Raw genomic sequence first — 20,183 nt, 5'->3', positions numbered from 1 at the left:
ATCAAAAAGAGGGGTCATCTGATGGCCAGCTGGAGCTTCGAGCCTGAGAACATGCCAAATCCCGGGACAGCGGTCTTCCAGAAGGATTCTCAGGGTGATCAGGAGGTTCGGGCATCAGACAGACCTGCCACCCATCACTGCTCTTGGATGGACAGGGAGTCAGGATGGGAATCTTGAGCCTTAGCACTTTCCATGAAGTGAGAGTCCTATACCACAAAGAAGCCGAGCCTTAAAAAGCAACATGTGTTGAGTTTCACAGGAGTCATTGATAGAAATGGGCGTTTAAACACAGGCCAAAGGTACAGCAGAGCCCGAGCCACTTTTCCATATTGCAGCCCCCGTCAGGAGCCCTCCTTTGGGCTCTCTCCAGTCTGAGTGAGCAGCACTGTCCACAGTGCCTTAGAGAAATAGGGCTGTGAAGCTGATGGCAGAGGACCCTCCCTCCATGTGCGGCTTTCTACCTGCTTGCCACCCCCCACCCCCACCTTCCCTCACAGTATCGAAGCAGAGCCTCTAGTTCGGCCCCTCCCCATTTGGCAGCAGTTGACAAGGCAAATGGGGGTTAATCTGGGTCTGCTAAGCAGCGACATGTCTTTTGCTGGAGAAGGCGGGGGCTTTCTGGAACTTGCCCGAGTCTTATCTGCAGAGGTTTGCCCTAACTCGTCTCGGGAGCAAGCAAAGGTTTAGTGACATGTGCAGTTGGCAGGTGACAGAATGATCAATCAGACGCCTGTCAGTCCAAACCTTCTGGGCTTTTGTGAGCTAGCCAGGTCATGGGCTGGGGGGGGGGGGACCGCAGAGGCAGGAGGGACTTAGAGTGGTGGGAGGGACGACAGGGGTAGGAGAGAGCATTCCCAGGCACCAGGGATGGGACAGATATACTGGCTTTTCTGGTCACCTTAGTTGGAACTTGACTCAAGACCCTCTCTTCTGTCCCCAGCTTGCCCTGTGTTCTCATTCCTAGGGACTTCCATGTCTTGAAGGCTCATGCACAGGCCCTTTGAGTAGACTGCACCCCAGCAGCCATGCGAGAACCCGAGAGCAGGGATGTGTACCTTGGGGTGAGGCTCACATGCTGTCAGTGGGGGGCAGAGCTGACCTAGCTGCTCTAACGGGATGGGACATGAGAAACCTCAGGACCCGTGCTAGTGCTACGGTGAGAGTGTGCTCTTTCTCCTCAGTGAGAAATGAACCTGTAATCTGAGTGTTAAAACTATGGCCTAGGGCAAAACCCCATTAACTCTGAATCATCTCTTTTGTTGCATTAAGGAAAAAAAAAAAAAAAAAAAAAAAGGAAAAGAAAAAGAAAAACTCCCCACAAGTGAGCTCTGTGGAGGTGTGCCTGTTGAGGTGTGCGGGCAGCTGTGTTTGTCTGGAAGGCACAGGAGTTGGCTCCACTCAGGGGGAGGAGGCAAGGCCCCCACCCCTTCTGAAGGGTATATAAGGAGTCCCAGGGTAGGGGCAACAGGTACTGCAGTCAGCTTTCAGCCCAGCTCAGACGCTCTTGCTAGAGTCTCTTCTGCTTGCTAGGGACACGAAGGCACAGGCTGCCTGACCATGGCCACCACATTCTTGCAAATGTCTTCCACCTTTGGAGGTGGCTCTACCCGAGGGGCTTCCCTCCGTGCTGGTGGAGGCAGCTTTGGTGGAGGGAGTCTCTATGGGGGAGGCGGAAGCCGAAGTATCTCTGCTTCTTCGGCTAGGTTTGTCTCCTCGGGGGCAGGAGGGGGTTTTGGGGGTGGCATGAGTTGTGGTTTTGGTGGTGGTGCTGGTAGTGGTTTTGGTGGAGGCTTTGGTGGGGGTTTTGGCGGTGGCTTTGGTGACTTTGGTGGTGGCGATGGAGGTCTCCTCTCTGGCAATGAGAAGGTGACCATGCAGAACCTCAATGACCGACTGGCCTCCTACCTGGACAAAGTACGTGCCCTGGAGCAGGCCAACACAGAGCTGGAGGTGAAGATCCGAGACTGGTACCAGAAGCAGAGCCCAGCCAGTCCAGATCGGGACTACAGCCATTACTTTAAGACCATGGAAGAGATCCGGGACAAAGTAAGTCTGTCAAACAGAGGGACACAGGTGGCTCGCATCTAGGACATATCTGTAGCATCAACATTATTGCTGACTAAGAGAGAGTCCTTTCCTGCTGGGTAGCCTTGGCAAGGTCGGGATACACCTGCTTTTCAGGCAGGAGGGAAAGCACATCTGTTTTTCCCTTGGCAGTGCTGGGGGGAAGAAGTGGTCCCGAGAATCTAATTTGGTTACTTGGGGATGCAGGTGAAGGGGAGCGACTCCTTCCTTTGACCGACAAAATTCCCAAGGATTTTTGTAAATGCTTGCTTTAACACTTTGGCCTGAGTGCTGCTCAGGTGTGGCTTCATAAGTCCTAAATACCAAGACGGTTTGCTTCAGCCCTTAAAGACATCTTTATTGCTGCAAGCATTGTTGGGTTTTAGGAGACCAGAGAGCTGGATACAGGCTGTGCCACCCCTCCCACTTTCCCTTTCGCTAACTGATCTGTTTTTCTTAACTGCAAATGCTTTCTTTAGCTGCTGTCCAAGTTCTGGATGGGTTCTGGAGACCAAGGGCTCTGTCTAGGCACGCAAGAGGCAGCCAGCTGTGAGCTGAGCCCAAGTAGGCTGGTATAGTGTGTCTCTAGAGAGTCCTTACTGGACGGAGCCAACTGTATATCCATTGTAGCCCTGTGTTGGCTAACCGTGTCCCACAGGCAAATCCAAGCAATGTCGTCTCCTTACTTTTCTATGTCCTGAAGGTATCACAGGGAAGGTAGCTTAGGTCATCACAAGTAAAGCTCAGAGGAAGTGAAGTTGAGGATTGGTTGGCAAAGGGGCAACTTTGGGCATAGGACAGAAAAGCAGCAGCCCTTAGGTGCAACTCTCTGTCACCCACAGATTCTGGCTGCCACCATTGATAACTCACGTGTTATCCTGGAGATCGACAATGCCAGGCTGGCGGCGGATGACTTCAGACTCAAGTGTGTTCCCACCGTTTTGCCCCTTTCTACAGACTCCCTTTACCCAGCCTTCCTCTTCTGACTCAGAAACCTGGGCCTCTCACCTTTCTTGACTTTGGCTCCCTTCCTCTCCCAGGTATGAGAATGAGCTGGCCCTGCGTCAGGGCGTGGAGGCCGACATCAACGGCCTGCGCCGGGTGCTGGATGAGCTGACCTTGGCCAGGACCGACCTGGAGATGCAGATTGAGCAGTTGAACGAGGAGCTGGCCTACCTGAAGAAGAACCACGAGGAGGTGACAGCAGGATGAGGGTGGTGGGAAGAAGTGGCAGTCTCTTGTCACAGTCTGCAGAGGGCTTAAGTGGTTCAGAAATGTACCCCAGGGGCCCGGCGGAGGAGAAGGAATGCTGTTCTTTTGTAATCTGGACTCCGAGGACTGGTTTGCTTCATGAGCTTCTTGTCTCCAGGTTTTTGTTCCACAGGACCCAGAGCAAGAGCTAGCCTCAGAGCTGAGGGGTTCATGTGACCCAATGGGGAGCAGAGACATAGTGGCGCTATATGCTAAGGTCACACTATTAGACACAGAGGCAGGGTTGTCACACAGGACTCCAGATTCTTAGGTCCTTCTTTCCTTTTTTTTTATTTTTTAAATAGACTTGTCTCTAAATGCTCCCTCCTTCCTTCCAGGAGATGAAGGAGTTCGGCAGTCAGCTGGCTGGCCAAGTCAATGTAGAAATGGATGCAGCACCCGGGGTGGACCTGACCCGCATGCTGGCAGAGATGAGGGAGCAGTATGAGGCCATTGCGGAGAAAAACCGTCGAGATGTAGAGGCCTGGTTCTTCAGTAAGGTGGGTCTGATTCCCTCTTTACAGCCCACCCCTCCCCCAGCTCTGCTTACCCCTCCTCCCCACTCTGCATGAGGCTCATGTCTCCCATTGGATTGTAGACTGAAGAGCTGAACAAGGAGGTGGCATCTAACACAGAAATGATCCAGACCAGCAAGACAGAGATCACCGACCTGAGACGGACCCTGCAGGGGCTAGAGATCGAGCTGCAGTCTCAGCTCAGCATGGTATGGTCACTCTGGCTTATTGGGCGACACATGTACCCATCTTCCATGACTGGTAAAGCCTCAACCCCCCCCACACTCCCGTCAGTGGTTATTCTGGGCAATCCATCTCATCCTTCCTCCCCCTCTACCTTCAGGGGGTTGCCTTCTAGCCTGACGGGTCTATAAATCTGTTGCCCCACCAGAAAGCTGGGCTGGAGAACTCTCTGGCAGAGGTGGAATGCCGCTATGCCACGCAACTGCAGCAGATCCAGGGGCTTATCACCAACCTGGAGACCCAGCTGAGTGAGCTCCGCTGTGAGATGGAGGCCCAGAACCAGGAGTACAACATGTTACTGGACATCAAGACTCGGCTGGAGCAGGAGATCGCCACTTACCGGAACCTGCTCGAGGGCCAGGATGCTAAGTAGGTGCAGTGGTGCAGGGAGGAGAGGAAGGAAACAAATGAGTAGGGATCCAGGGCATCCCAAGAGCTGTGTTGTTGACTAGAAGGAGGCCTGAAGAGTCTGGAGTCTACATTCTGGTGTTTGGGTGTTACTTTGGGTAGATCACTTCCACACTCTGGACCTGTGCTTCTCCTGTAAATAATGGACAGGACATTGCTTCAGCTCTGAGTCTGTCTGTCTGGGATGGGAGGTCTGATGGACTGACCACCAGGACGTTCTAGGTCCTAGAAAACTCACGTGTGGTCGGGGAACTGAGGAGGACTGTTCAGCTATCCACTGGGGGTTCCCGTAGGGAGACTGACTCTTCCTTGGCTAACACCTGCTGTCCCTTCTCTTTCAGGATGGCTGGTATTGGTGTCAGGGAAGGTAAGAGAGGGTAAAGACCTTTGGTGTGGGTGGAGTGGAGAGGAAGGAGGAAGAGACAGATATCCCAGGGTTGGGTACTCCTGTTTCAGAATATCTATACTCCATTGCCTTGGATGCTGGGTGGGAGAGAGATTAGAAGTTTCCTAAGAACATTTCAGGCTGTGCAGATTTTGTCCAGGGACTATCTTTTTACCTGATCTCACCATCACACTGATATGACAGGATATTCAGAAACTGCTGTTCATGTATAGTTTAACACAGCCCCCCCATCCCCTCCCGAACCCCCCCTTCCGGTTCCGTATCATTCCTGAGGTAACCAGCTCTTGCCTCTGACGAGCAATTCACCAGACCTCCTGGCAGCCCCTGACAGCTTGGCTGGCAGCTACTCTCAGGGGTACAGTCCATTTCCCCAGAGTCTGAGCCAGTTTCTGGAGGGTCCCCCAGGCTGAAGCCCAGCTCTTTGCTTCTGCAGCATCCCTGGGAGGAGGCAGCGGTGGCGGAGGTGGCAGTGGCAGCAATTTCCATATCAGTGTGGAGGAATCAGTTGATGGGAAAGTGGTTTCTTCCCGGAAGAGAGAAATCTAAGTATCTGGTGCAGGAGAAAAGGACCCTGCCACCCGCTGCTCTCCCTGGGCTGGGAAAGCCAACTCCAGTCCATGAGTCCATGCCTTCGAGGATCTCTCTGCTTCCAGTGCCTGGCTCTGCATGTTCTTCAGATTGTAGCTTTCCCTGCTTCCTTTTAGTGTGGTGGTGCAGGAAGCAACAGACCTTTGTACGGCGGCTGTTCCTTCAATAAAGAATCATGTTTCCCCAAATGCTGCTTGGTCATTTGTCCAATGTGACTGTGTGTGTGTGTATGTGTGTGTGTGTGTGTGTGTGTGTGTGTGTTTTGACATCCAGTTCTAATGGGGAGGTCTCTTCTGGGTCTCTTCTGTATCCCCCACCCCCATGATAATACATAATTAATTCTTGAGTATGCAGGGTGCCGTGGCCCCAGAAGCTGTCTTGCTTTTCTGTTTTATCTCATAGGGTGGGGGTGGGCTGAGAAGGGTGGGAGTGGTGCTGGGGGAGTTCACTAGGATACTTTGAGACACCCAGCACAGAGCGCATTAATAATGATTAATCATCATTTTTCAAGTGACCGGTGTATACCAATGTTCAGTGTCGCTATGTTAGGTAGACTCATCCACGTGTCTGACTCAATACTCATCACTGTAGGTGGTCAGGATTCGTCCTTCCCATCTTTGAGATGAGGATCCTGCTATTGCAGATGTGATGGGCTTGCCTGATAGCCCAGCAGAAGGGCAGTAAACACTGGGGCTGGCCTGGATCTCATACTTGACTTAATCACCAGATCTTGTTCTGGGGTCCCAGGCCCTTCAAAGCTTGTTGCAAGACCCTGTTCCCAGTTTTGTATCTCCCTCACGGAACTTTTCTTTCTGTCTAGCTGGGTACATTTAGCATTCAAGATGACCAGCGAAATCCATCGCTGCCCCTCTGTAAAGCTATACATTGCCCCCTGGAAACAGACACCTCCTAAAAGGCACATAAAGTCACCTAGAGGAAGATGCTCAGAAGGCCCTCTTCGATTTTCCCAAGGTCAAGTCTAAAGCAACTCTAGCCCTTGCTGCCTTCTTTCACCCACATCTTTGTGTCTGCTCCCGATTCCCAACATCTCCTGGGGTGCTTTAGAGCAACCATGTCCACACACACCTGCTTATTGCCTCTGGTCTGGGACTACTTCCTCTGAGCCCAGATCTTACTGTCTTGAACAGAGTGTAGGAAAAGAGGGGGTGGAGAGAGCTGGGTACCTCAGCTGGGCTATGTCAGGCTCTGGGGTGAGGCCTGGGGATATGAGGGAGATGTGTTTGATTGTTTTAGTCCTGCTGGGAAGAGCAGGCTGGAGCAAGCTCTTCCTGCTCTGTAAGAGAAGCACCAAGTCTCTGTGGAGGGTCTTAGTTGTCTCCATGGGCAAAAGCCCCTTCTCTACAGACCCTTGATAGAGATAGTGCCTGCTCTTTTGAGGAGACTAAAGGGACAACATGGCTCCAGACAGCACACTGAGGGCAGACTTCCCTAGGCTGGAGAAAGGCAGCAGAATTTATCGAGTGCCTGCACTGTGCTAGGCCTTGGTTAGGGCTTTATATGATACCATCACATTCAGTCTCCCAAGAGCACTGTGAAGGGCTGACTGCTAGAGTCAGTTTCAGAAAAGGAAACAGAGGCCCAGGAATGTGAAGTGATTTGAATGAGGTCACAAGCCAGAAATGGTAACACTGGGTCCTGATGAGTTTCTCTGACCCCAGGATCCTTGCTTTCCTCTCAATGACAGGAGGTAGCAAAAGTCGAGACACAATTTCCCCCCAGAGCTAAGAACCCAGGGCCTTGTGCTTGCTAGGCAAGTGTTCTACCACTGAGCTAAATCCCCAACCCATCCTCCCCTCCCTTTATTTTGTTTTAAAGAGAAGTGCTCACTGGAACCCATTTTGGAACCTCCAGGAAGCCTGTTCAAATGTCACAAAGAAATGCTGTTAGAAAGATCGTCCTGGCATCTGGCTTTTGTCTCTCATACCTTGGCTTATATGCTCACACAGAAGCTAAAGACAGTAACTGCAGTCTCTGCTTACCCCCATCCTGAGAACTACCAGGCTCTGTACCAAGCCTCCTTTGGCCCAGGTAGCAAAAGATAGCCTGGTCCCTGTTCTGTCTCACTGGCCTTTGGACTCACAAGGAGAGGTCTCAGACCAAGCCAGTATTTTTCTGCCTTCGGTTTGCAAAAACAAACAAAATAAACAAATAAACAGATATCTCTGCAAAAGGTGCAGTAAGGCAAGAGGGTACAGACTGAGGGTGGCTTGCTTTCTCCTGTAGCCAGACCCAGGGTATTAGGGTGGAGGGGAAGCAGCCTCTCTGGCAGGTGATATGGCTCAGTGAGTAAATGAGCTTGCTGCCAAGGCTGATGAACAGAGTTCAAGCCCAAGGATCCACAGAACAGAAAAAAAACAAACTTCCATAGGTTGTCCTAAGACCTCGATATGTGCACTTAGGACAACCTCACTCCCCCATAAGGTTTAAAAATAGATGTAAAAAATAGTGTATACAAGATAGATAGATAGATAAATAGAGATAGAGATAGATAGATAGGTAGATAGATAGATAAGAGAGAGAGAGAGAGAGAGAGAGAGAGAGAGAGAGAGAGAGAGAGAGAGAGAGAGAGGGAGAGAGAGAGAGAGAGATAGAACTCTTTGGCTGTCTTAAAACTCCTGTATAGCTAAGGATGGCATAGAACTTCTAATCTTCCTGCTTCCACTGGGTTTATGGGGTACCTATTTCTGCTTTCCTGGGATCCCCAGTGGTGCTGTCAAGATGTTCTTCCTCTGCCTTGTCCCTGGAGATGCCTGTACCATGAGATAGCTCATGTCCTATGAGCCCTTAAATAGTTTCTGGGTAAGAAGAGGCACACCTTCTGTGTGTCCTGGGCTGAGGTGAGGTTTGGGTTCTAGCCAACCCCAGGCAGCAGGCAGCAGGCAGGAGGAAGCAGGTGAGACCCCTCCCACCTCTACAGAAGAGGGTGGCTGTAGGACTGGAGATTATGGCCTTGGGTGTGCCTTCTGATCAGGTTAAGCTTCCCAGAGCAGGCATGAGACATGAGAGCTACCATATCTCCCTGAGGGGTGAAGTCAGTTTTTTTTTTCTTTTTCTTTTTTTTTTCTTCTCTGAGCCTCCATTTCCCAACTTGTCGAACAAGGGGTATGACTGGACATAGTGACATGGGACCTCTGCAGAACCCCCAGTTGTTTCTTCTTCTCTGCTCTTGCCTGATACACAGCTCCGGACAGCCTCCGGTGCCTTAGATGTGTGCCTATGTGGTAGTCACCTGCAAGTGCAATGGAAGAAACAGGTCCAGCAGGACAGTTTTTCTTCTGGGACTGGGAACCGGAGCTGAATATGGCTTCTGTGTGCCATGTCTTACTATTCGCACCCACAGACAAAGAACTCCCCCCCTCCCAGCCCCGAACAAAGAACGTTTCTCAGCTTCTTTGTACCAGGAGCGATGTTTGGAGATGTGGCCAAGGATCGTGTCCTCAACTAGCACAGAGGAAGTGATGTAGGAGCCAGTTGCCAGCTGTTGGTTGCTATGGTGCTGTGCAGGGACCAGAGAAGGAGGAAGGCATAGCTGCGTAGGGTGGAGGCTCAGGAGGATTTTCAGATTGGCCATCTAACAATGAGTTTGCATTTCTTCCCAGGGAGCTCGATCCTTGACCCATGCCTTTTTCATCTCGGGTATTTGATAAGCCTTAGGCACTCACTCATCTAAGACTTGTTTTTCAGTTGTGGCCATTCAGGCCTTGGGAGGTTGAGTAACTATCTTAAGGTCACACAGCTACTTAGTGGCCAATGGAGGTTTGAAACTCAGGTACATCTCATCCGAAGTCTTTGCTGATCCTGCTGAATTTCTGGGAAGCTAGTGTTGACATAAGGGATTTTAGAATTAGGCTCTGTGGATGTGCCAGGGCCGGAGGCACCGAGGCCTCTTTGAAGTGATTTCTGAGTTGTTCTGTAACAAGCAGGTATCTCTGAGGAGGGAGCGCTGTCTCAAGACCTAGGTAGAGCAGGAGGAGGGTCTGCCTGTCAGAAGAGGAAGAGTGAGGAGCTCCATCTGAGCAAGACGCTGCATTAGGAGCCAGGGGACAGGGTGCAAGCCAGGGAGGGCTCTGCACATGAGCAACTGGGTAAAGACAGACACATAGTGGAGGGCCAGAGACTTGGGAGGACAACATGCTGAAGGCAACTTAGGGATGGTGTCGATGTGAGACTCACTAGAAGCTTGGAAGATCCTTGCATTTCTTCTTGTTGCTTCTGTCCCAGGCCTCAGATTTCCTCAATGTGAAAAGAGGGTAAAGTGGTCAAATTCTTATGACAGTCCCTCCCTGAGAGAGCACTCCCATAACCCCTGAGCTCAGACTAGTATAGGCTGATACTGTATGCCATTAGCATCATAGGCCTAGCCACCTTGGGAAGCAGGATCATCCACTGGATAGGTACTAGAGATGCCTGAGCACAAGGAAGCCAGAAGATGATGTACTTGCTCGGATGGAGTGGAGCTGATACTCAGAAACTAGAAATGGTAGGTAGACCCAGAGATGAGATGAAAACCTTGACTTCTACATATCCTAGGGCAAATGAATTTCTTGTTTGAAACTTACCTGCTTCATCATCATCAACAACAACAAAAAAAAGTAGAGAACAAACAGACAAACAAATCAAGAAACCAGCAACACCAATGAACCAACCAACCAATCAACCAACCAATCAACCAATCAACCAACCAACCAACCAACCAACCAACCAACCAACCACCTCAAACCTCTCCTGGGCTGGGGATCTAGCCCAGGGAATAGTGAGGTTGCTTAGCATGTGGGAAGCCTTAGTTTGATGCCCAGCGTAGAATAAACTCAGTGTGGTTGCACTCTCTTGGAATCCTAGCACCTAGGATGTGGAGGCAGGAGGATCAGAAGTTCAAGATCATCCTTAGCTGTGTGATTTATGAGGTCAACCTGAGCTACATAATGTTGTTTTGAGGTTAGACTGAGCTATTCGAAAACTCTGTCTCAAAAGTAATGTAACAAAAGAACAAATAACAACCCTCTTTCATTGTGAGACTAAATGACAAATTCTGTGACATGACTGGAAATCTGACAACCAGAGACAGTAAAGACCTCCCAGGTCAGGCCTCACTCCTAAACCACTGAACCCTGCTTCAGATAATGACATCAAGGAGTATGTTCCCAGGTCACTAAACTTCCAGTTATAAATTGTAGGTTTCCACTACTCCTTCCTCTGGTTTAAATATTCAGCAGTCTCACAAAATTCAGAAAAATAATGTATTTATCATTGCCAATTCATCGTGAAGAATATTTTTTAAAGACTTAAAGTGCAGACCCTAGAGCCAAGACGGCTGTTTTGAAACCAATTTATACCTATTTCAGGTTGTTCTGAAGTTTATTGTGTATCCAAGGATAATCTTGAACTTTGAACTCTTTTGTCTTCATTTCCCAAGTTCTGAGATTACAGGCATGCTCCACCTCGCCCTGTTTGTGCAATGCTGGGCATTAAAGCCTGGGTTTCATGCATGTTAGGCAAGCACTCGACCCACTGAGCTCCGTTCCAGCCCACCACTGAGATTCTAAATTTGGGCAATACATTTAATCTGTCTGGGCCTCAGTTCCCCCCACTGAATAAAATATTGTGTATATAGCAGAGTTGTCCTGAAATTAGATCATGCATATAGAATATTCGACACAATACATTTATTAATTATGTGTTTGTGCACACATTTGTGTGTGTGTGAGAGAGAGACACAGAGAGAGACAGAGACAGAAAGAGAGGAGAGAGAGAGAGAGACAGACAAACAGATACACACACACACACACACAGACAAAGATACAGAGAGACAGAGAGAGCATTCATGTGTGTGTGAATGGAGGTGCTACGTGGAGGTTGGAGGACAGTTTTGTGTGTGTGTCTTTACCATCTACTTGGTTTAATACATGGCCTTTTGTTGTTGTTGTTGCTGCTGCTGTCAGTCCAGCTGGCCCCTGAGTCCCCAGGGAACCTTCTGTCCTACTCTCTCATTTTCCTGTATGAGGGCTGAGTAACAGATACTTATACTATGTGTCTGTCTCTTATGTGAGTCCTGGTGAGGACCTTAGCCTGGGTGAGCAAGTGCCTTTCCCTGCTGTGTCTTCTCCTCGACAGAGTGTGCAGTGAAATTTTTTTTTTTATTATCCTTTGACATAAGTGGAATATGACAGGAGAGTGGCTGAGCCACCTCCCGAGGGTTTCATTTTTTTTTTTTTTTTTTTTTTTAACCAGGGAGGGGGACTTTACTGAGGAGCAAACCTCTCCAGACCATCGATCCAGGGGATAGCTCCCCTTCCTCAGAGAGACTTGTCTGTCATGACTCTCAAATGACTCTATTCAAGTCACTTCAGTGCTTCAGGTCCCTGCGTGTCTCTGAGGTTCATTTCCTTCTTCCTTTTAATCTCACTAACTTAGAACATTGTATGTGACCTGTTGTGTGGGGCTTTTCCCCATGACTAGCATATCTGTGATGCTCTCTGGAAATCTTACGAGTCAGTTCAGTTCTGACATCAACTGGAGTCAGCACAGACCCCAAAGTTAGCTCAGGCCCACAAGACTGAATGACACCTGTCTGAGATGACATTTGTAGGCATCACGTCCTCAGGTTAACCCACATTTGTCTCACTTGGCTACAAATAATAGATTCCCAAGACCCACCCCCCCCCTTTGGGGGGTGCTGAATTATTTGGTAGAGTAGGTCACAAAATCCAGAAAAACATTGTGGTTGTCGCTAAAGACCTTGGAGGAGCAGTCAGGTGAAGGGACACACAAGGGTTTAGCTGGAGCCTGAGCACAGGAGTAATTGTTCTCACCAAGCTGGTGTGCGTGGCCCTTCTGGCGCGTGAGCCTGGCCTCATTCATTGACAGTGAGCTGCCTGACCTGCATACTTGAGGATCTGAATGGAGATTTTCCCAGACAGGCATGATGAATCCACACAGCCTCCAGCACCTTTCCTAGTTCTGGAGGATGGGGGCTGGATGGGTAAGGCTGAAAGTCACTCAGGTGATCAACCCCTACCCACGAGCCCACTGAGACCCATCTGTGATGCTCCTGTTACCAGGGAAAGCTGAGAGAATGGGGACTGGGTGTGGCCAACACTGGAGACCACATGTTAACAGAAGAGATTTTCCCTAGTGTCCCTATCGCTCAAAAAATTAAGGACTTAATTATGTGCCAGGAACCCATGACAAAACTCTCTAAACATTCATATCTTATTATAAATCATCAAATCTTCCCACAAACTACTCAGAGACCCACGCACCCCACCACTGAGGATGGAGCGATAGGACCCGAAGCCAGATTCAAAGTTCGGCTTCAAGGTGTTCTTGGGCAAGTGATTTGCTTCCTTGAAACTCACCTGGTTCATCTGAAAAAAATCCTCTCATGCTGGGGGGTGTAGCCCAGTGGGCAGCATGTTCTGCATGTATGAGTCTCTGGTTTTGATTACTATCAGGGAACAAATCTGGTATGGTGGAACATGCCTGTAATCTTAATTAGGACTCAGGAGGTAGACATAGCAGAATTAGAGGTTCAAAGTTCTTGAATACAGTCTGTGTTCCATGAGATTGTCTCAAAAGTAAAGAAATAAAACACCAAACAACAACCACCCTCTTCTAACATGAGGCTAAAGAACAGCATGCCAGTGTTGAGCTTGGTTGTGCTTGAATGTAATTTTCCCTCTCCTGCTCTCAAAATGTAACAGGAGATAGGACTGAATTTTGTGTTATTTTGCCAAAGAGCCAGTGTCAGAAAAACCAGCATCTTTATCATGAGTGTTGAGATGGTGTCTGGACCCCCCAGATGACTCTGCTTAGCTTCTCCTAGGAGAACCCGCTTTGTGTTTTCTATCACAGAGACACTGGGGGTCACACTGTATAGCAGGAAGGTAGTCTTGTAGCAAGACACAATGAGTTCCTTCTGGGAGGGAGAGGCTGTGCCCTGACCCTTCAATGGGAGGCATGCCATGGCCATCCATCCATGTTTGCTCTGCCAGGGCTTTGGAGGATCTGTGGTATTGTTTCCTTTAGAGGCGTTGGCCCCAACCTGCTTGTCAGCCCCAGGAGGGTTGGGGCACCATCACCCGTGGCCTGGCAGGTTGCATTAATCACCTTTTTGTTAGTTTTGATCCTTTACTAAAAGAGCCAGAGCTCTTGCTTTGGGCTGAATCATGTCTTTCCAGGGAGAGAGCTGAGCCATCAACTTGGGATGGGAGGGCTGGGCAGGATAAGGGGTCAGCTCAAATCCTGGACTCACCATGGTGTTTGAGTGCCCCAGGACAACCTGGGTCTTGCTCTGGCAGCACTACCTGCCTTCTGGGTAAACATGGGTCTACTTCCCTACATCTGAAAATCAAGGTGACAAGGTTCAGACTCAGGGCTTTCTTTTCTAGGCTTGCTGAATCAGCACAGAGGTTTCTGGGATGTCCTCACATCCGTGCCACATTTCCTCAGGCCCTGGCTGGTATTACCCAGCATACCACACACTCCTAACCTTCATTCTGAGGGACCATTCACAGTAACTGTGGCTCATTGGTGTGGGGAAACTGGGGGCTCAGACTGGGTTCTTTCTTCTCATCCCTGGAAAGTTCTTTTCTATGCCATGTTCTGAGAGGGGCCCTCAAGGCTTTTCCATCTGGAATGGCAAGGTCTCTTCTAATAGTGTTTCTGTGGGATCCCTGAGCTTTCTAGTCACACTCTGGGGTCTTCACAGGAGACTCTAGCTCTTGCCCCTGAGACACAACTTTCTGTGTGTCTCTCAGTCAAATGCTTACAGGCTGAAGCAGATATCTTGAGAGAGGAGCCTTGTCAGGAACTCCAGAGACTTCAGATTTGGAAGGCTCCCGAAGACAGTCAGAATAATGCAACCTGAACCTCATGTGTTAGACTGATCTAGGTGTTCTGAACCTCAGACATGTAGACCTTTGGGGAGTGGTAATTCATTGATGCAGAGACTTCCCCCAATCTCTATCCTCTACACAATAGGACCATCACTCAGCTGTGACAACTCAAACAACTCTTAACATTGTGGAATATCCTTTGAGGAACCATAGCCTCTGTTGAAAGCTATGGACTCACCTCTGGTGACAGAAGCTGGAAGAAAAATTTGATCAGGGGTGTGGGCTACAGGTAGACACTCAGGAGAGGTGTCATGAGCTTACGGAGTGCTAGAAAGTTCTGGAAGGTGGCTGCACAGGAGCATGCATAGGTAATAGTGCAATTGAACACTTATGATTTATAAACTTTATTCTATACAAATTAGATCTAAAATGAGTCTTGGGCTTAGGGTTCAGTTCTGATTCTACCTTAGGACTCAGTTCTCTGTGTCAAGTGGGAGTTAATAGCGAAGCCACCTCCTGGGGCTGCTGCTAAGACCCTTGAAACTGAGTGCAGAGCTGGCGAGATGCTCAGCAGACACAAGTTTTGTTCCTGGGACACACAATGTAGGAGAGAACTCACTCCTGACACGTGTCCTCTTATCTCCACAGTGTACTGCAGTGTTCCCCTAGTGCACAAAATGAATACATACCATTCGAAATTGAGTGTAAAATATTTAAGCTCCAAGCGTCTTACTGTTTCTTGCTGTGTCTTGGCTTCCTCATCCAAGTTTGCTTTCTGGGGTCTCTTAGAGTCTCTTACTAGTGTTGCTTCTTAGAACCACTTTTCTTCATTTTAATATTTATCTCTAACTATTGGTCATGACTATTTGACTGCATTTATTTTGTATATCATGAGTGTTTCTGGTGCCTACAAAGTCCAGAAGAGGGAATGAGATCCCCTGGAACAGGAGTTACAGACAGTTGTGAGCTCTCAAAGGGGCGGCGGAAACAGAACTCGGGTCCTTGCTCAGAACAGCAAATATTCTTAACCTCGGAGCCAACTCTCCACTCCCTAGAGCCATTTCTTTCTCGGGCTAAAGGTGTCCAGTGTGGTTGATGCTTTATGATCAATGAAGTTTGTCATCAGATTTGCTGGGAACAGATGAAGAGCTAAGGGGTTTCTAGAACACTCCAGCCAGCCATTTTAGAAAAGGAGAGTGAGGGCTATGGGGATTTCACTCAGCCTTTGCAGCCTAGCCTTCCCCCCAACCCCCAAGGAGGCTTTCTGGTAGACCCTTGGGCTTCAGTCCCCATTCTAATACTGGGCAGGGCTGGGATGGAACTTAACTGGAAAGGTGAAGCAGAATTTGCTTGTCAAAAGAAGTCTGAAGCAGAACACTGCTCCCTCTGAATCATCTCTTTCGTTAAGGATTAAGAAGAAAAAAAGGCCACCCCCAAAGTCATAACCCACCCTAGAGTGGAGGTAACTGGGTTTGTGGGAAACAAGGAGCAGCTGGCATCAGGTCAGAGGGTGGGGAAGGGAGGGGAGAGGATGTCCCACCCCTGGGGAGGATGCATAAAAGGCAGGCTCAGCAGGGAAGTGCTATAGTCCTCTCTTGGCCTTGGTCAAGTTCAGCTCCTCTCTGGTCTCCTTCTCACCTTCCTGCTCCCACCATGAGCTGTCGCTTTCAGAGTTCCTCCATGAGCTATGGAGGTGGTTTTGGGGCTGGTTCTTGCCAGCTTGGAGGAGGCCGTAATATCTCTACCTGCTCTTCTCGGTTTGTCACCGGAGGATCAGCGGGAGGCTACGGAGGTGGCATGAGCTGTGGCTTTGGTGGAGGTGTTGGTGGTGGCTTTGGAGGTGGCTTTGGAGGTAGCTATGGTGGGGGTTTTGGCGGTGGCTTTGGTGACTTTGGAAGTGGCGACGGTGGCCTCCTCTCTGGCAATGAGAAGATTACCATGCAGAACCTCAATGACCGCCTGGCCAGCTACCTGGAAAAGGTGCGCGCCTTGGAGGCAGCCAATGCCGATCTGGAGGTGAAGATCCGTGACTGGCATCTCAAGCAGAGCCCAACTAGTCCAGAGCGGGACTACAGTGCTTACTATAAGACCATAGAGGAGCTCCGGATCAAGGTGAGGCCTCTGATGCTAAGAGGACAGGGCAGAGCCTCAAAGGCCAAGCAGTGTCGCAGAGGAGCAGGTGTGGATGGAACTGACATTCTTTTTGCAAGGAGAATATTCTAACTGCACTACTGAGGGTCTCTGCTACTGACATTTTCTTATGCGGCGACCCAAATGCATTCTCTCCCAAATTTCACGTTTATTGGTGTCCTAACTCCTGCCAATCACTTTACGCCTTCTTGAACTGTTACTTGCGACTCAGTTCCTATAACCTATTTACTACTGACTTTTTTGGAATCACAACATTTAAAAAAAAAAATCACCGTGAACGGCCAAAACCGATGGAGAAAAGACATCGTCGTTCACTGTTTATGTTGGAGAAACCTCATGTGGATTTATTCTCAGTGGGCGATAACTCAGAGGGTGTGAAGAGGCAGAGGCTTAGGCTGGTACCGAGCCTGTCAATCTCACTGCAACACCAGCTTGTCAGTGCAGAAATCTACCAGTCTGGGCCAGGCTCCGGTTATGCAGGACAGGCTTTAACACTGCAAACGCTCAGGCATTCAAGTGGATGTCTGAGATCAAGAGATCCAAATGGATGGGTGCTAATGGGCAGTCCCTGTCATGGTATGCTGACCCCAGCAGATGGGCTTCTCTTTGCTCATCTAGGAGGCTAGCTCCAGGGACATGGCCTGAATACATATGGAGTCACACTGAGCCCCTTCTTACCGGAAGGGGAAGGCTGTCAAGACAGTGGCTTAGAGAGGTGACAGCTCTGAGATATGACTACTGGAAGATGTTCTGAGTGGGCGGGACCTCTGGAATGTCCATCATCGGTCTCTCCCACTTGGCCTGATGGGGAATGTTTAACAGACAGAGGAGAGAGTTGCCTTTGCCTCCTGTTTCACAGAGTGCTTTGTCCCCTCTTAAGCAGAGGTAAGAAGCTGAGTTTTACTTCCCAAGCACAGCATTACAGCATCCCTTCCATGTTTTGTAGATTCTGGAAGCCACCACTGACAACAATCGGATCATCCTGGAGATCGACAATGCCAGGCTGGCTGCAGATGACTTCAGGCTCAAGTGAGTTCATTCTCCTCACAAGTCTTTCCCAAAAGACCCTTAACTTTAGGCGCTAATGTTTAAAGGAATGGCCATTTGATGGACCATTGGACCATCCAGGAGCAAGGGCCTACGGAGGTGGGATGCATCTAATATTATCTATGTTTTGCTTTAATTAAAAAAAATATTCCAGGTATGAAAATGAACTGGCCTTGCGCCAGAGCGTGGAGGCCGACATCAACGGCCTGCGCCGGGTGCTGGACGAGCTGACCCTGGCTAAGACTGACCTGGAGATGCAGATTGAGAGCTTGAATGAAGAACTGGCCTACCTGAAGAAGAACCATGAAGAGGTGAGCAGGGATGGCAGGCTTGCTCTGGGCTGAGCCACCTCTGATGATCAAGGAGAGCCCTCTGCTGCAGGCTGACATTGCCATCCACTGAGGGATTCAGAAGAGTCTTCCAGAACATTCTGCTCTCACTTGGAGATAAGAAGGAAGGGTCTCTCACATCTTCCCTCCTCCACAGGAGATGAAGGAATTCAGCAACCAGGTAGTAGGCAAGGTCAATGTGGAGATGGACGCCACCCCTGGCATTGATCTGACCCGTGTGTTGGCTGAGATGAGGGAACAGTATGAAGCCCTGGCAGAGAAGAATCGGAGGGATGCCGAGGAATGGTTCCAGGCTCAGGTATTGGCATTCCTAGCCCACATGGCCAGGTGGTGCTATGGGGACATGGCCTTTGGTATGGTGTGGGAAGGCATGGCCTTTGGTCAGGGCTTCTTGCTAAGCCTTGCTACCTACTTCTTTCTACTTGACTTTCAGAGTGCAGAGCTGAGCAAGGAAGTTTCCTCCAACGCTGCCATGATCCAGACCAGCAAGACAGAGATCACAGAGCTCCGGCGCACACTCCAGGGCCTGGAGATTGAGCTGCAGTCCCAGCTGAGCATGGTACCCTCTGCTGCCCTCGTCCTGTGACCCGCACTACCAAGTCTCCCTCTGGTCTGGCTTCCCTCATGACTTCTCTCTCGTTGCCCCATCAGAAAGCCGGCCTGGAAAGTACCTTGGCAGAGACAGAGTGCCGCTACGCCCTGCAGCTGCAGCAGATCCAGGGGCTCATCAGCAGCATCGAGGCCCAGCTGAGTGAGCTCCGCAGCGAGATGGAGTGCCAGAACCAGGAGTACAAGATGCTGCTGGACATCAAAACACGGCTGGAACAGGAGATCGCCACCTACCGTAGCCTGCTAGAGGGCCAGGATTCTAAGTAGGTTCCTGGCATTTGCTGTCTAGGGAATGTCGCCACAGGAACAGTGTCTGGCAGAGCAGGCAGGGTCTTCGAGATCACCCACCTCTTGTCAGAGGGGGAACAGCTTCTTGTCTGAGCTAAAATAGCAGGGCAAAAACTGCTGGGGTCAGAGCCCCCTCCTCATCTCCCTGGTTAGAAAGAGGAGCTGCTTAGCAGCAGCCTAACAGGATTAGTAACCTTTGTATTTCCCAATTCAGGCCTCTGTGGATAGACAGGAAAAGGGATGTGGAAGGAACATTTTAGTCCAGGAAAGCTGTTAGGATGTGAATTCAGCCAAATAAAGTTGAGATAGAGGGTTGGGATGGTCCCATAGCTCCATGAGAGTGCCTGCTTGTCTCTGTCCCCAGGAGAGAAGATGATGATGGTTTAATTGCTTTCAGATTACTTTCAGAGACCAAAGGCATCCTGTGGGCTTAGGGGAAAGGGGATGTCAGGGAACTGAGTGAACCAAATCTTGGGACCAATGATGTCTCCTTTTGAGGGTTTTCAGACAGACAAATTGGCAAGAGAGGTTAGACAGGCAGACAAGCCTGCTAGATAGCTCAGAGGAAAAGAAGGTCGTGGGCTGGAGACCATGTTGGGAAAGATTTCAAATTAAAAAGCTCTGGAAGGTGGCAGGGTTACTCCATCAGAGGACCAGGTAACACCTGTCCTCTGTTGCTCTCTGTTCATGGCTGCTTCTCTTCTCTTCCAGGATGACTGGCTTCAACTCTGGAGGTAAGGAGGCAGCTCAGTGGGAGGTGGTTTGAGCTGCTGAGCTTGGGTGGAGGTGGGCCGAAGGAAGGCAGTCCTGGCTCCCAAGTACAAGAATGAGAGGGAGTTGGGTGGGAATAGTTCCTCAATTATCAGCTTATCAAAATAGATGTCTCTGCCCCACAAAGCCATGGGGTTGTCTTGGAGACAGCCACTGTTGGGAACAATTAATAGCATCCCCATCTGCATACCTCTTGACTACCCAGGAGCATGTGAGCCTTCCAGGGGTCCTGGATCAGCCCGAGGTGGGGGGTTCTCCAGCTTTAGCACCTTGTCTTCTCTCTGTCTCAGGAAATAACACTACTACCTCCAACGGATCCCCTTCCTCCACTTCTGGCCGCCCGGATTTCCGAAAGTATTAACTCAGCCTGTCACCCCTTCCCTGGCCTTCAGCAGCCACAGGAGGAGAGCTGATGGTGCCTGTAGGATGAGATGACTGCAGGCTATGAAGCCCAGTCCCATTGTCCCCCAGGACCCATGGCTCTGACAACCCCTGAGGGTGGACCCCCATCTCTCCTGATTGGAATCCTTCCCCTCCCTATCCTGTTCTTTCTATTCTTTGGTTCCTCAATGTCTCTAACTATGAAGAATAGATGATTCAATAAAGTTTCTTGATTTTCTGCAAACGTTTTTGCATC

At 49.7% G+C, this 20,183-nt stretch overlaps 1 protein-coding gene across 1 annotated transcript; it reads left to right on the top strand.

Moving 5' to 3' along the window:
- Positions 1 to 1,557: 1,557 nt before the first annotated feature.
- On the top strand, positions 1,558 to 19,907 carry LOC308425223 (uncharacterized protein; the record flags this gene model as incomplete). The annotated part of the gene is made up of 16 exons (XM_080922442.1): positions 1,558 to 2,046; positions 2,907 to 2,989; positions 3,105 to 3,261; positions 3,654 to 3,815; positions 3,914 to 4,039; positions 4,222 to 4,442; positions 4,823 to 4,848; positions 5,321 to 5,425; positions 15,946 to 16,442; positions 17,428 to 17,510; positions 17,683 to 17,839; positions 18,015 to 18,176; positions 18,312 to 18,437; positions 18,530 to 18,750; positions 19,487 to 19,509; positions 19,837 to 19,907. 16 exons carry the CDS (start codon positions 1,558 to 1,560, stop codon positions 19,905 to 19,907), a joined length of 2,709 nt encoding a protein of 902 aa, XP_080778568.1.
- Positions 19,908 to 20,183: the final 276 nt, after the last annotated feature.

The sequence above is a fragment of the Micromys minutus genome (assembly GCF_963924665.1).
Source record: "Micromys minutus genome assembly, chromosome: 10".
Classification (NCBI taxonomy): Eukaryota; Metazoa; Chordata; class Mammalia; order Rodentia; family Muridae; genus Micromys; species Micromys minutus.
Note: the sequence above shows the minus strand (reverse complement) of the source record. Positions and strands in the feature narration are given on the sequence as shown.